Source organism: Sebastes umbrosus, chromosome 1, assembly GCF_015220745.1.
Source record: "Sebastes umbrosus isolate fSebUmb1 chromosome 1, fSebUmb1.pri, whole genome shotgun sequence".
Classification (NCBI taxonomy): Eukaryota; Metazoa; Chordata; class Actinopteri; order Perciformes; family Sebastidae; genus Sebastes; species Sebastes umbrosus.
Window position 1 is genome coordinate 1,253,658 of NC_051269.1, and position 16,208 is coordinate 1,269,865.

The 16,208-nt window shown below is 39.8% G+C and overlaps 1 protein-coding gene across 2 annotated transcripts in view; it reads right to left on the reverse strand.

The window, feature by feature from the left end:
• Positions 1 to 16,208, reverse strand: part of rspo4 (R-spondin 4) — a 45,857-nt gene that overhangs the window by 9,162 nt on the left and 20,487 nt on the right. Inside the window, exons 2-4 of one of the 2 annotated variants that reach the window (XM_037786494.1) lie at positions 6,277 to 6,465; positions 4,017 to 4,154; positions 3,249 to 3,298 (exon numbers count right to left, since the gene is read on the reverse strand). In XM_037786494.1, the coding sequence (XP_037642422.1) occupies positions 3,294 to 3,298; positions 4,017 to 4,154; positions 6,277 to 6,465 (332 nt within the window). In that variant the 3' untranslated portion in view covers positions 3,249 to 3,293. Of the gene's footprint in view, positions 1 to 3,248; positions 3,299 to 4,016; positions 4,155 to 6,276; positions 6,466 to 16,208 lie in introns of those variants that run through there. The other variant, XM_037786487.1, reaches the window with a different exon arrangement.

The following is a 16,208-nucleotide window of genomic DNA, read 5'->3' on the forward strand; positions in this document are numbered from 1 at the left end:
ACAAAGATTTGGAATTGAAACCAATAACTGTGTGTTGTATGTGATGATACTGAAACTACTGATCATTTATTTTTTAATTGTATGTATTCTGGAGTTTTATGGCTTGATATACATGACTGGCTTTTCCCAAAAGTTTCTCATCTGGGAAACTTCTCTCAAAAGGACATTGTTTATGGTCTTGTCATGGACAATAACAAAGATGACTTTCTGGTGAATAACATTCTCATTCTTGGAAAATTTTATTTGCACAAATCCAAGTATATGAAAGTGAAACCTAGGTTTAATGTGTTTGATTCCGAGTTCCTTTCTTACATAAAAGCCCTTAAATTCATGAAAAACAAAAATGCATTGAAACTTCTTAGTATAATAGAAGGATATGAATTACATGTACAACCCTAGCCCTTAATTTAATTTATTATTATTTTCATGTATAATTTTACATATTCTATTTGTTGTCATTCTGTATGCACCTTGTCCTTTTAACTTGAATGCAATGATCTATGAGCCATGTTGTTTGTAAATTTGAATTGGTTTAATAAAATAAAGAATAAAAAACTTAGCTATGTTCTACATCAGTGACACAAGCTAGTTAGCTAACTTAGCTTTGTTCCACGTCACCAACACTAGCTAGCTAGCTAACGTTGTTATGTTCCACGACACCGACACTAGTTAGCTAGCTAACGTTGTTATGTTCCACGTCACCGACACTAGCTAGCTAGCTAAGTCAGCTATGTTCCACGTCACCGACACTAGCTAGCTAGCTAAGTCAGCTATGTTCCACGTCACCGACACTAGCTAGCTAGCTAACGTTGTTATGTTCCACGTCACCAACACTAGTTAGCTAGCTAAATCAGCTGTGTTCCACGTCACCAACACTAGTTAGCTAGCTAAGTCAGCTGTGTTCCACGTCACCGACACTAGCTAGCTAGCTAACGTTGTTATGTTCCACGTCACCAACACTAGTTAGCTAGCTAAGTCAGCTGTGTTCCACGTCACCGACACTAGCTAGCTAACGTTGTTATGTTCCACGTCACCAACACTAGCTAGCTAGCTAAGTCAGCTATGTTCCACGACATGGACACTAGTTAGCTAGCTAACTCAGCTATGTTCCACGTCACAACCACAAACTAGCTAAATAAGCTATGTTCCACGTCACCGACACTAGCTAGCTAGCTAAGTCAGCTATGTTTCACGTCACCGACACTAGCTAGCTAGCTAACTCAGCTATGTACCACATCATGACCACAAACTAGCTAAATAAGCTATGTTCCACGTCACCAACACTAGCTAGCTAGCTAATATAGTTATGTTTCATGTCAACAACACTAGCTAGCTAGCTAACTTAGCTATGTTCCACGTCACCAACACTAGCTAGCTAGCTAAGTCAGCTGTGTTCCACGTCACCGACACTAGCTAGCTAGCTAACGTTGTTATGTTCCACGTCACCAACACTAGTTAGCTAGCTAAGTCAGCTGTGTTCCACGTCACCGACACTAGCTAGCTAGCTAACGTTGTTATGTTCCACGTCACCAACACTAGCTAGCTAGCTAAGTCAGCTATGTTCCACGACACCGACACTAGCTAGCTAGCTAAGTCAGCTATGTTTCACGTCACCGACACTAGCTAGCTAGCTAACTCAGCTATGTACCACATCACGACCACAAACTAGCTAAATAAGCTATGTTCCACATCACCAACACTAGCTAGCTAGCTAATATAGTTATGTTTCATGTCAACAACACTAGCTAGCTAGCTAACTTAGCTATGTTCCACGTCACCAACACTAGCTAGCTAGCTAAGTCAGCTATGTTTCACGTCACCGACACTAGCTAGCTAGCTAACTCAGCTATGTACCACGTCACGACCACAAACTAGCTAAATAAGCTATGTTCCACGTCACCAACACTAGCTAGCTAGCTAATATAGTTATGTTTCATGTCAACAACACTAGCTAGCTAGCTAACTTAGCTATGTTCCACGTCACCAACACTAGCTAGCTAACTCAGCTATGTTCAACATCACAACCGCAAACTAGCTAACTCAACTATGATAAATGTCACCAACACTAGCTAGCTAACTTAGCTATGGTCCAGGTCACCAACACTAGCAAGCTGGCTAACTCAGCTTTGTTAAATGTCACCAACACTAGCTAGCTAACTTAGCTATGGTCTAGGTCACCAATACTAGCAAGCTTTCTAACTCAGCTTTGTTAAATGTCACCAACACTAGCTAGCTAGCTAACTTAGCTATGGTCCAGGTCACCAACACTAGCAAGCTGGCTAACTCAGATTTGTTAAATGTCACCAACACTAGCTAGCTAGCTAACTAAGCTATGTTCCATGTCACAACCACAAACATGCTAACTAAGCTATGTTCCATGTCAACAACACTAGCAAGCTAGCTAATTCAGCTATGTTCGACATCACTAACGCTAGCTAGCTAGCTCAGCTATGTTCCACGTCATCGACACTAGCTAGCTAGCTAACGTTGTTATGTTCCACGTCACCAACACTAGTTAGCTAGCTAATATAGTTATGTTCCACGTCACCAACACTAGCTAGCTAACTCAGCTATGTTCAACATCACGACCACAAACTAGCTAACTCAACTATGATAACTGTCACCAACATTAGCTTGCTAGCTAACTTAGCTATGGTCCAGGTCACCAACACTAGAAAGCTGGCTAACTCAGATTTGTTAAATGTCACCAAAACTAGCTAGCTAGTTAACTAAGCTATGTTCCACGTCACCAACACTAGCTAGCTAGCTAACTCAGCTATGTTCCACGTCACCAACACTAGCTAGCTAGCTAACTCAGCTATGTTCCACGTCACGACCACAAACTAGCTAACTAAGCCATGTTCCAGTCCCAGATGAACCGTTATCTGAGCTGATGTGTTCTATCAGTGACTCCTGATGTGTTTTATCAGTGACTCCTGATGTGTTTTATCAGTGACTCCTGATGTGATGTATCAGTGACTCCTGATGTGTTCTATCAGTGACTCCTGATGTGTTTTATCAATGACTCCTGATGTGATGTATCAGTGACTCCTGATGTGTTCTATCAGTGACTCCTGATGTGATGTATCAGTGACTCCTGATGTGATGTATCAATGACTCCTGATGTGATGTATCAGTGACTCCTGATGTGTTTTATCAGTGACTCCTGATGTGTTTTATCAATGACTCTTGATGTGATGTATCAGTGACTCTTGATGTGTTTTATCAATGACTTCTGGTCTTTTTATCAGTCAGGAAGAGAAAGAAGTGTCAGACGTGTTTCTGGTGTGAGTTCATCCTAGTAGGAAACACACAGACATGATAGCTTCAGAGAGAGAGACGTCTCTACCACACTGTTTGCTGTGTCGTCTTTCTAATGACGTATTTTCACAGTCTGATACTTCAACAGTTTTACTACAAACTGAGACTTTCTGGACTTGATAAATGATCTTTTAAATGTTCAACATCATCTCTGTGATTCATGGAGCACTTCACACAGGATCAACAAAAATATTTGTGTTATTCCGTTGATTTTTTTCTGAAATAAGGTCCCATAGGGTCCACTGTAAATGTCGGGACTTTACCTCTTCATCTGTCTTTCAGCACCATTACATCATCTATCATCATCATCATCAGTTTTGGTTTTGCTAACTACCACCATGTTTAGGATGCATCTGCACACAGTGACAGACAGTGATCAGAAACCTGGAGAAGGTGTCTACATGCTGCAGTATTGATTTCTTCAGAAAGTAGCCGTGTAATAAGTGGGACAATGTACAGCTAGCAGGTCATTGTTGTGAAATAAACCCCTTTAGGGTTGGGTTTTATTTCACAACATGTGTGTGTGTTGATGGTGATGAAGGAACAACTGTGAGGCTCAGTGATGTGTTTTAACGGTAGAAGAGATATCAGGCTGTGATACACTCACTATTCTTCCAGAATATGGCCAGATGTATCCCTGTGTTGCTCTGTGAGGAGGCTCAGATTACTTGTGCTGGTTTTAGGTGTTGACTCACCGAGGCAGTCTGTCTGGTGGGCGAAGGTTCCTGCTGGGCAGCGGGTCAGACACTTGCCTTTGTACAGCTGGAAGCCGGGCTTACACTTGGTGCAGAAGTCCCGGCTGAAACAGTGCTCACAGTCCAGAGAGCGACACTCTGAGAGGAGAGAGAGCACCACACATCATCACCGGCCTCCTCACCCAGCAGGACACAAAGAAGCACCACACATCATCACCAGCCTCCTCACCCAGCAGGACACAAAGAAGCACCACACATCATCACCGGCTTCCTCACCCAGCAGGACAGGACACAAAAAAGCACCACACATCATCATCAGCATCCTCACCCAGCAGGACAGGACACAAAAAAGCACCACACATCATCATCAGCCTCCTCACCCAGCAGGACAGGACAAGACACAAAGAAGCACCACATATCATCATCAGCCTCCTCACCCACTAGGACACAAACAAGCACCGCACATCATCATCAGCCTCCTCACCCAGTAGGACACAAACAAGCACCGCACATCATCACCAGCCGCCTCACCCAGCAGGACAGACACAAAGAAGCACCACACATCATCATCAGCCTCCTCACCCAGCAGGACAGACAAAAAGAAGCACCATACATTATCACCAGCTTCCTCACCCAGCAGGAGACAAAGAAGCACCACACATCATCATCAGCCTCCTCACCCAGCAGGACAGACACAAAGAAAAACCACGCATCATCGTCAGCCTTCTCACCCAGCAGGACAGGACACAAAGAAGCACCGCACATCTTCATCATCATCAGGGCCACAGTGAGGAAAAAAAAGAAATCTGAGATTTCGAGAATAAAGTCATAGGTTTACGAGAAAAAAAGTCGTAATATTATTAGAATAAAGTCATAAGTTTACGAAAAAAAAAGTCATAATAGTATGAGAATAAAGTCTTAAGTTTACGAGAATAAAAGTCGTAATATTATGAGAATAAAGTCATAATATTATAAAGTAGTAATTATCTGTATTATTTTAGAGGGGAAATAGAGCAGCCTGAATGAAAATGAGGAACGTGGAGCTTCTTGTGAAGTTATACTTTAGTTTAGGTTTCACAAATAACCAATTAATTCATCTTTTGGCTCATCAGCACCACATCATCATCAGTATGAGGACCTGGAAGAGATTGTGAAAGAAACTGAATTTATTCTGAAGAAAGAGCAACACTGACCTGATGGAGGAACTGACTCTTTTGTGGAGGAGGAAATTACTTTTTTTCTCGTAAAGTTATGATTTTATTCTCATAATATTCTGACTTTTATTCTCGTAAAGTTATGAATTTATTCTCGTAATATTCTGACTTTTTTTTCTCGAAATAGTAAGACCTTATTCTCATTAAATTACAACTTTTTTTCTTGTAATATTATCACTTCATTCTCGAAATCTCAGATTTTTTTTCCCTCAATGTGGTCCTGATACGTCGTAGAAGAGTGACAGTAATGATGAGTTAGTTTGCAGCTGCATCTCTTGAGTCAAATACGTTTGTTAGTGAATGAGACAACAGCAATGTCCTCTCAGGTAACAACTTCAGTCCTTCACTGTTTTTTCTGGCTCATATATTTTCTAGGGGTGGAAAAAAATCCATTCACCTACAATATGTATCGTGATTTTATTTTAGCAGATCCAACGGAGCAGCTTCAGGTGGTAATTGTAAAGTTCAATTCTGGAAAACATTTTCTGCTCGGACAGCTTTTCTGTGAAAGGAGCGTAGTCTTAGAATGCGCTACTTGATCACTTAAAATTTGCTGCAAACTTTACCACTTTTGAGAGAGCAACCAAATCCTGTTTAATTCAGCGACAAACCTGTACTCATGTCTAGTTTTTAAATGTAATGTTTTTAAATGTGTGCTTTATTGTATTTATTTATTTTTCCTGTATTCATTCCTGTTTTAATCTCTTATTTTCGCAAAAAGCCCTTCTAGGGACAGGTGTTGCAAATTAGCATCTGCTATAAGCACTATGATACTTGCATCAGATAGCCGTTTTTAAGTTGTCTATGTACATTGTATTGGTCCATATCAAATGAAACATGACATGAAATAATGATTTCGAAATAAATGTTTTAATGCCAGAACCAAAATATTTGCTTCATTTGAGTCTATGTGGAGGTGGAAGGAAGTTACCGCTTTTATTGTGGTAGTCTGAGTAACGTGACATATCCGTTCCGTATCCGTCAACCAGAACAGAGAGAAGACCGGCAGGTGTCTGTTTAGTCTCAGAGATGTTGTAAAGACGTACTCATGCAGCGGTTGATGTCCTTTCCTCTCTGTCCGTAGTGTCCAGCGGGACAGGCGTGGAGACACGTTCCATGGTGAGACATCCCCTCCCTCTGCAGGAACAGGAAGAGTCGCTCGGGGCAACGCATGCAGCCGTTGTCACGTGAACACTCCAGACAGCTGCGACAGCCTTCTGAGGTCTCTCTGTGAGCTGCAGGAGACAGTGGGAGAGAGGGGACATGGACATGAGACAGACAGAGAGGATGAGGAAGGACAGGAAACAGTAGAACAGAGGGGACATGACAGAGACAGAGAGGATGAGGAAGGACAGGAAACAGTAGAACAAAGGGGACATGAGAGAGACAGAGGCTGTATTCGAAACCGCATACTGCAGAGCGCAGTATGCAGTATACAGTACATACTGCATACTGCGTTCCTGAGTAGTATGCAGTATGTGACAGTTAAAGTGATGTATTTAGCAGTATGCTAGACGAGGTTAAGCCTTTAAACCAGCTCTTAAAGCACAGGACAATAAAACAAACTTGTACCACTATTACAATATTATCAAAAAATACAACTTTGATTTTGTTGTTTATGTTGTGCTTGTTTACTTTATAAGATACTGCAGGTTTAAACTATTTATTCTAACACTTCATAATGAAGTCCGACAAACAGGATCATCAACGAGGAGAGACGGGAAATATAAAACATTCATCCACAACATTTACTTTACTCAAACTGCTTTTTCAGTTACAGCAAAAAAAAAGTGGACTGATCTCCCTCCAGATATTAGAGAAATGTTAAAAAAAAGTGTCATGTTGTCTCATCAGGAATCTCTCTGCCCCGTCAGAAGCTGCTCTTTCTCTCGCCACTCTGCTGCTCTGCAGCCGCTCTGTGAGCGTCACTGGCCGGCTCTCCAGCGAGCTACGCCCGCAGGCGATTGTGGAGCTTTTTAACTCCAAAAAGGCAGATAAACACAGGTTCCTGTTAATTTATAATGGACATTATGTGTGATGTGATATTTAAACAAACTATCCGTCAACAAGGAAATCAAAGCCTCTTGTCTACGAGACCGGAGTGAATGAATGCTGTAGATAGAGAACACTCTCAGAATCCCCATACCAACCTCTACATGGAACGAGTGGCATTACAAACAGAACTTGATATATTAACTACAGGGTCAGAAGAGGAGCTGTATCTAAAATCCAGGCAGAGGGAATACGAATATGGAGAGAGAGCCAGTAAATTACTCAGCCACCAGTTAAGACAAGCTACTGAAGCTGGATATATAGCAGAGATAGAAACCCCTCATGGTATAACCACGAATCAATTGGATATTAATAATCAATTTAAGAAATTTTATGTGGATTTATATACGTCAGAGTCTTGTGGTGGAGCAGAGACAGAAACTTTTCTTAACAATCTAGAATTATCTTCAATTAGTGAAAAGGAAAAAAAAAATCTTGAACAGCCTATATCAGCTAGGGAAATTGAGCTTGCAATTATAGGAATGAAAAGTGGAAAAGCCCCCGGACCTGATGGGTTTCCCATTGATTTTTATAAAAAATTTGCACTTAAACTGGTCCCCATTTTGAGAGATGTGTTTGCAGAAGTACTTGGAAAGAAGTTATTACCACCCACCATGACACAAGGCATTATTTTCAGTTTTACATAAAAAAGACAACGATCGTTTGAAATGTGACTCATATCGGCCTATAAGTTTGCTCTCAAACGACTATAAGATCTTAACTAAAGCCCTTGCATCACGACTTGACTCCGTCATTCACTCTATAATTCATCCCGACCAGTCAGGGTTTATCTCCGGGCGACAACTTTCTGGTAATTTACGTAGACTCTTTAACATACTCTACTCCCCTAATGGACCGCCCTTACCAGAGGTGCTAATCTCCCTCGACGCCCACAAAGCTTTTGACCGCATTGAATATGAATATCTCTTTGCAGTTTTGAAAAAGTTTGGTTTTGGTCCCACTTTCTGCTCTTGGATCAGGGTCATATATACCTCTCCAAAAGCGTGTATCCGAACTAACAAGATTATATCAGACTATTTTCCTCTTTACAGAGGTACTAGACAGGGCTGTCCGTTGTCCCCACTCTTGTTTAATATAGCCATAGAGCCCTTAGCCTTAGCAATAACACAAGAGGTAAACTTGATGGGGATAAACAGGGGTGGCCACACCCATAAAGTATCATTATATGCGGATGATCTTATTCTTTATATCTCCGAACCCGAGACATCAATCCCTAAAGCCCTGGACATTATATCCAAATTTGGGAAAATATCAGGTTATAAAATAAATCTTTCCAAAAGTATAATATTTCCGATAAATGATCATTACAGCAGTTCGATTTTGACCGGTTCCCATTCAAAGTAGCTAGAGACAAATTCACATACTTGGGTGTTTCGGTGATACGTAAATATAAGGACTTGTTCAAATGTAATATGTTGCCAGCATTAGAGAAAGCCAAACAAGACTTAAACCGATGGTCATTACTACCCATTTCCCTAGTGGGTAGGGTAAATTCCGTCAAGATGACCATTCTACCTAGACTTCTCTTCCTGTTTCAGAATGTTCCTGTGTTTATTGCAAAATCTTTTTTTAAGAGTTTGGATAAATACATATCTTCCTTTATTTGGAACAAAAACATTCCTAGAATTAGAAAAGCATATCTAGAGAGACCAAAAGATGCGGGGGGACTGGCACTGCCAAATTTTCTGCATTATTACTGGGCTTCCAACATTCATAAAGTTATTCACTGGGTATCAAGTTTCTATGAGGGCACAGGACTATTATGGGCTGAGATGGAACAATTTGTTTGCAATCCAGTATCCTTACCATCAATGCTTTGTGCACCACTACCTCTCAGCAAAAAAAGGCAGACAGTCAACCCCATTGTAAATGGCTCACTGAAAATATGGTCCCAGTTTAGGTCACATTTTAAACATAAACAGGCGCTCACTTTGCTACCTATCGTATCTAACGGGCTATTTCCACCTTCATTAATAGACTCTGCATTCCAGTTATGGTTCAGGAAGGGGCTACGATGTATAAGGGATCTTTTTCAAAATAATAACTTTATGTCTTTTGAGCACATTGTTAGAGAACATGACATACCTTAATCTCATTTTTTCAGGTATTTGCAAGTGCGCAGTCTAGTCAGAAAGCTTTTTGTTTCCTTCCCATCTCGCCCGACAAATGTTTGGATTGAGGAATTTTTAGATTTGGATCCTCTTGAACGTGGTCTGATATCTAGACTGTACAGTGAAATTCAAAGGGTGGCATCGCCTTCACTGAACCATCTCAGGGAACAATGGGGTAAAGACTTCGGAGCGGTTATTTCAGATAAAGTTTGGCGGTTTGCAATTGAACGGATCCATTCAACATCTATCTGTGTAAAACATGGATTACTACAATTTAAGATTATTCACAGACTCCACCTTTCAAAAAGCAAACTCGCAAAGATGTTCCCAGGAACAGATCCAACTTGCTCCCGTTGCCATCAAGACGATGCCACCCTTTATCACATGTTTTGGACTTGCCCAGCCCTGGTTCCACTCTGGACTGCTATCTTTGAAACCTTTTCATACATTTGTGGTAAAGAAATACAGCCAGACCCAACAATTGCAATATTTGGGGTAGCTCCTCCAGAAGTCTCACTGTCATTGGTTCAAGCTGATGCAGTGGCTTTTTCCTCACTGCTAGCGCGAAGGCTAATACTACTACAGTGGAAATCCAACAATTCACCGACGCATTCTCAATGGATAGAAAGTGTAATGACATATTTAAAGCTAGAGAAACTTAGATACTCAACAAGAGGCTTATCTAAGAGGTTTTTCAAAGTGTGGCGGCCTTTTCTCTTTTACTTTGAACATGAATATGTATCTAAACAGCAGATGTAGGCTCCCCTGATCCCCCCCCCCCATCCCCCACCCACACGTGCACACACACACACACACACTGTCAAAATCCACATTCACACAAGTATGGATGTATAAATGTATGTTATTTTAGTAGTGTTCCACAATTTTTTTTTTTTTTTTTTCTTCTTTCTTTTTCTTTAGTATTTTAGTTACGTATGTACTTGTCTGATATGTTGTGCACCTTATATTGTTTGGTATGTTGTTTTGACTATGTACTTTGAAAAATTTAATAAAAAGATTTACACTACGAGACCGGAGTGAGCTCCAGCAGCTCATAGCGGTCTCTGAGCGTGACTACCCGGCTTGCTGGCAGCGACTAGCTGGCTGTCACGGTATTTTGTGGAGCTTCTAAACTCCGACAACGGTGGAACAAATGTTCTATTCGCCATCTAACTTTGGAAAACTGCCGATATTAATAATCTACACAGTTGATTTCTCGCCTCAAAAACTTTCAGAAGTGAATTTAGTGTTGAAATGGCTGCAAAAAACGTAAAAAACGAGCAGCTTTTGGCTGCTGTTTTTGTACCCGTAGCCTGTACTGTTCCGGCGCTTTGCATTGTGGGATACAGTAGGCGAGATAGACTGGTCCGATGCATACTGGAGAATTTTTCCAAATCAGTACGTCATCCGGGTATTTTTGGCATACTGTAGATTTTGCTTTTGTTCGCATACTGCATACTACATACTACATTTTGGCCAAATCAGTACGTACTACTAGTATAGTATGCGGTTTCGAATACAGCCAGAGAGGATGAGGAAGGACAGGAAACAGTAGAACAAAGGGGACATGAGAGAGACAGAGAGGATGAGGAAGGACAGGAAACAGTAGAACACATGGGACATGAGACAGACAGAGGATGAGGAAGAAGATGATACAAATCCTCAAGATACAGACAGAAGTGTAGAGAAGAAGGCAGGAAGGACGTCCGCATGTAGCCTTAGTCACTATAACTCCATAACTCTTTATCTATAACTCTACAACTCTATATCTATAACTTTATAACTATAACTCTATAACTCTATATCTATAACTCTATAACTATATATCTATAACTATATAACTATAACTCTATATGTTTTATATAACTCTACAACTCTATATCTATAACTCTATACGTCTATATCTATAACTCTATATCTATAACTCTATAACTCTATATCTATAACTCTATAACTATAACTCTATAACTCTATATCTATAACTCTATAACTATAACTCTATAACTCTATAACTATATAACTATAACTCTATAACTTTATATCTATAACTCTATAACTATATATCTATAACTATATAACTATAACTCTATATATTTTATATAACTCTACAACTCTCTATCTATAACTCTATATGTCTATATCTATAACTCTATAACTCTATATCTATAACTCTATAACTATAACTCTATAACTATATATCTATAACTCTATAACTATAACTCTATAACTCTATATATATAACTCTATAACTATATATCTATAACTCTATAACTATAACTCTATAACTCTATAACTATATAACTATAACTCTATAACTTTATATCTATAACTCTATAACTATAACTATAACTTTTTATTACTCTACAACTCTATAACTATAACTCTATATCTATAAATATAAAACTATAGCTCTATAACTCTCTATATATAACTATATAACTATAACTCTATAACTTTATATCTATAACTCTACAACTCTATAACTATAACTCTATATTTATAACTATATAACTATAACTCTATAACTCTATTTCTATAACTATATAACTATAACTCTATAACTCTATATCTATAGCTATACAACAATAAATCTATAACTCTATATATAACACTATCTATAACTCTATAAATATAACTCTATAACTATAACTATATCTATAACTCTATAACTCTATATCTATAACTTTATAACTCTAATGTATATCTATAACTCTATAACTCTATAACTATATATCTATAACTATAACTCTATAAATATTACTCTATTACTCTATATCTATAACTCTACAACTCTATATCTATAACTCTATAACTCTATAACTATATAACTCTATAATTATAACTCTATAACTCTATATCTATAACTCTATAACTCTATAGCTCTAAAACTCTTTATTTATATCTCTAGAGTCTACAGGAGGTAGGAGTATTCAGTATATATACAGTAAGGAGGAGTATTCAGTATAGAGGAGGTAGAGTATTCAGTATATATACAGTAAGGAGGAGTATTCAGTATATATGCAGGAGGTAGGAGTATTCAGTATATAAACAGTAAGGAGGAGTATTCAGTATATATGCAGGAGGTAGGAGTATTCAGTATATATACAGTAAGGAGGAGTATTGAGTATATATATACAGGAGGTGTATAGTTTATATAGAGTACGCAGTATATATTCAGTAAGGAGGAGTATTCAGTTTATATACAGGAGGTAGGAGTATTCAGTATATATACAGTAAGGAGGAGTATTCAGTATATATGCCAGAGGTAGGAGTATTCAGCATATATACAGTAAGGAGGAGTATTCAGTATATATGCCGGAGGTAGGAGTATTCAGCATATATACAGTAAGGAGGAGTATTCAGTATATATGCCGGAGGTAGGAGTATTCAGTATATATACAGTAAGGAGGAGTATTCAGTATATATGCAGGAGGCAGGAGTATTCAGTATATATACAGTAAGGAGGAGTATTCAGTATATATACAGTAAGCAGGAGTATTCAGTATATATACAGAAAGGAGGAGTATTCAGTAGGAGGTAGGAGTATTCAGTATATATACAGTAAGGAGGAGTATTCAGTATATATGCAGTAAGCAGGAGTATTCAGTATATATACAGTAAGCAGGAGTATTCAGTATATATACAGAAAGGAGGAGTATTCAGTATATATACAGTAAGGAGGAGTATTCAGTATATATGCAGTAAGCAGGAGTATTCAGTATATATACAGAAAGGAGGAGTATTCAGTATATATACAGAAAGGAGGAGTATTCAGTATATATACAGAAAGGAGGAGTATTCAATATATACAGTAAGGAGGAGTATTCAGTATATATACAGTAAGCAGGAGTATTCAGTATATATACAGAAAGGAGGAGTATTCAGTATATATACAGAAAGGAGGAGTATTCAATATATACAGTAAGGAGGAGTATTCAGTATATATGCAGGAGGTAGGAGTATTCAGTATATATACAGTAAGGAGGAGTATTCAGTATATATACAGTAAGCAGGAGTATTCAGTATATATGCAGGAGGTAGGAGTATTCAGTATATATACAGTAAGGAGGAGTATTCAGTATATATGCAGGAGGTAGGAGTATTCAGTATATATACAGTAAGGAGGAGTATTGAGTATATATATACAGGAGGTGTATAGTGTATATAGAGTACGCAGTATATATTCAGTAAGGAGGAGTATTCAGTTTATATACAGGAGGTAGGAGTATTCAGTATATATACAGTAAGGAGGAGTATTCAGTATATATGCCAGAGGTAGGAGTATTCAGCATATATACAGTAAGGAGGAGTATTCAGTATATATGCCGGAGGTAGGAGTATTCAGTATATATACAGTAAGGAGGAGTATTCAGTATATATGCAGGAGGTAGGAGTATTCAGTATATATACAGTAAGGAGGAGTATTCAGTATATATACAGAAAGGAGGAGTATTCAATATATACAGTAAGGAGGAGTATTCAGTATATATGCAGGAGGTAGGAGTATTCAGTATATATACAGTAAGGAGGAGTATTCAGTATATATGCAGGAGGTAGGAGTATTCAGTATATATACAGAAAGGAGGAGTATTCAGTATATATACAGAAAGGAGGAGTATTCAATATATACAGTAAGGAGGAGTATTCAGTATATAAATATATACAGGAGGTATATAGTGTATATAGAGTATTCACGGCCAGCTGCTGCCTCTCGTAGGTCTGTTGGTCGTGTTCCTCATGTGTCAGCATGAAGCCGTGTTTCTACACAAACTGGTGATAAAACCCATCAATCATCCTAAGGAGATCAAATCCTCCACGTTGGTCTTCTGGCTCACTGACTGAGTTCAGTCCTGATGTGAGTCCAGCTCTCTCTGATGTGAGTTCAACTCACTGAGTGAATTCAGTCCGATGTGAGTTCAGCTCTCTGATGTGAGTTCAGCTCTCTGATGTGAGTTCAGCTCTCTCTGATGTGAGTTCAGTCCTGATGTGAGTTCAGCTCTCTCTGATGTGAGTTCAACTCACTGAGTGAATTCAGTCCGATGTGAGTTCAGCTCTCTCTGATGTGAGTTCAGCTCTCTGATGTGAGTTCAGCTCTCTGATGTGAGTTCAGTCCTGTGAGTTCAGCTCTCTGATGTGAGTTCAGCTCTCTCTGATGTGAGTTCAGCCCTCTGATGTGAGTTCAGCCCTCTGATGTGAGTTCAGCTCTCTCTGATGTGAGTTCAGCTCTCTGATGTGAGTTCAGTCCTGATGTGAGTTCAGCTCTCTGATGTGAGTTCAGTCCTGTGAGTTCAGCTCTCTGATGTGAGTTCAGCTCTCTCTGATGTGAGTTCAGCTCTCTGATGTGAGTTCAGTCCTGATGTGAGTTCAGCTCTCTGATGTGAGTTCAGTCCTGATGTGAGTTCAGTCCTGATGTGATTTCAGCTGTCTGATATGAGTTCAGTCCTGATGGGACGAGCGAGGTGGGATGGAATGAAGTAAAGAGAGATGGAAGGATGGGCTGAATCTACTGAGAAGGTGAAGGGCAGATGGCGAGGTGCGTGAGTCGGAACAATTGCATGGAGACTGATCCTCCAAAAATATAAAACACCTGTGGACGACCGCCACTGAGTCCGTAGCAACGGTTAGAACTGAGTCCGTAGCAACGGTTGGAACTGAGTCCGTAGCAACGGTTAGAACTGAGTTCGTAGCAACGTTTGGAATTGAGTCTATAGCAATGGTTGAAACTGAGTCTGGAGCAACGATTAGAACTGAGTCCGTAGCAACGGTTAGACCTGAGTCCGTAGCAACGGTTAGAACTGAGTCCGTAGCAACGGTTAGAACTGAGTCCTTAGCAACGGTTGGAACAGAGTCCGTAGCAACGGTTAGAACTGAGTTCGTAGCAACGGTTGGAACTGAGTCTATAGCAACGGTTGGAACTGAGTCCGTAGCAACGGTTGGAACTGAGTCTGGAGCAACGATTAGAACTGAGTCCGTAGGAATGGTTAGAACTGAGTCCATAGCAACGTAACTTTAGTTTAAGATTAGCTGACCCGTTATGGTGAAGTGAGACGAGGTGAATGGGACATCGCTGGGAATATTAACGTTGACGTTTCTGTCCTCATTCATCTGTACATGTCCTTCTAGTTGAACTAGATACTCCACGGTGTTTTCTGATGGAGGAACGGAAACCTCTTAAAGGCTATTTTTTGCCACAGCTGACATTGTTAAATTCACCGGACATCTTTCTGCACATTGACATGATCGGATGTGGTCCGCCAGAGTCTGTGATCAGAGCATCCGTAGCAACGGTCTTTAATACGTAGCAACGGTCTGTTATACCTAGCAATGTTCTGTTATGGCACAATGTCTACACTTAAGAAACTTTGGTTGGCACTTCTTATCTACCTCCTCCTGCCATGGCCATGCCAAACATTTCAAGCAGTAAATAAAAAGGCGGTGTTATCATACACCAGAGACGCACTGCTGGCTTTCCGCGCTGTAAGCAACACGCCACCCCCTGATCTGCCGGAGAGTATTCGACCGCGTCCGCCGGGGAAACGCCACAGGAGAAGAGGACGGAGAGGAGGTGTCTGTAAGTGGCTCCGTCGGAGAGGCAGCAGACCGACGCTACCGTCCATGATACTCTGCAACGCCAGGTCCCTGAAGAATAAAATGGACGAGCTGCGGACATGCGTTACGACCTGCTACAAGTACCGTGAGTTATGCATGTTGGTCTTCACTGAGACATGGCTTCATCAGGACATTCCCGACTCCCTGTGTGAACTAGAAGGCTTCTCTCTCATACGAGCCGACAG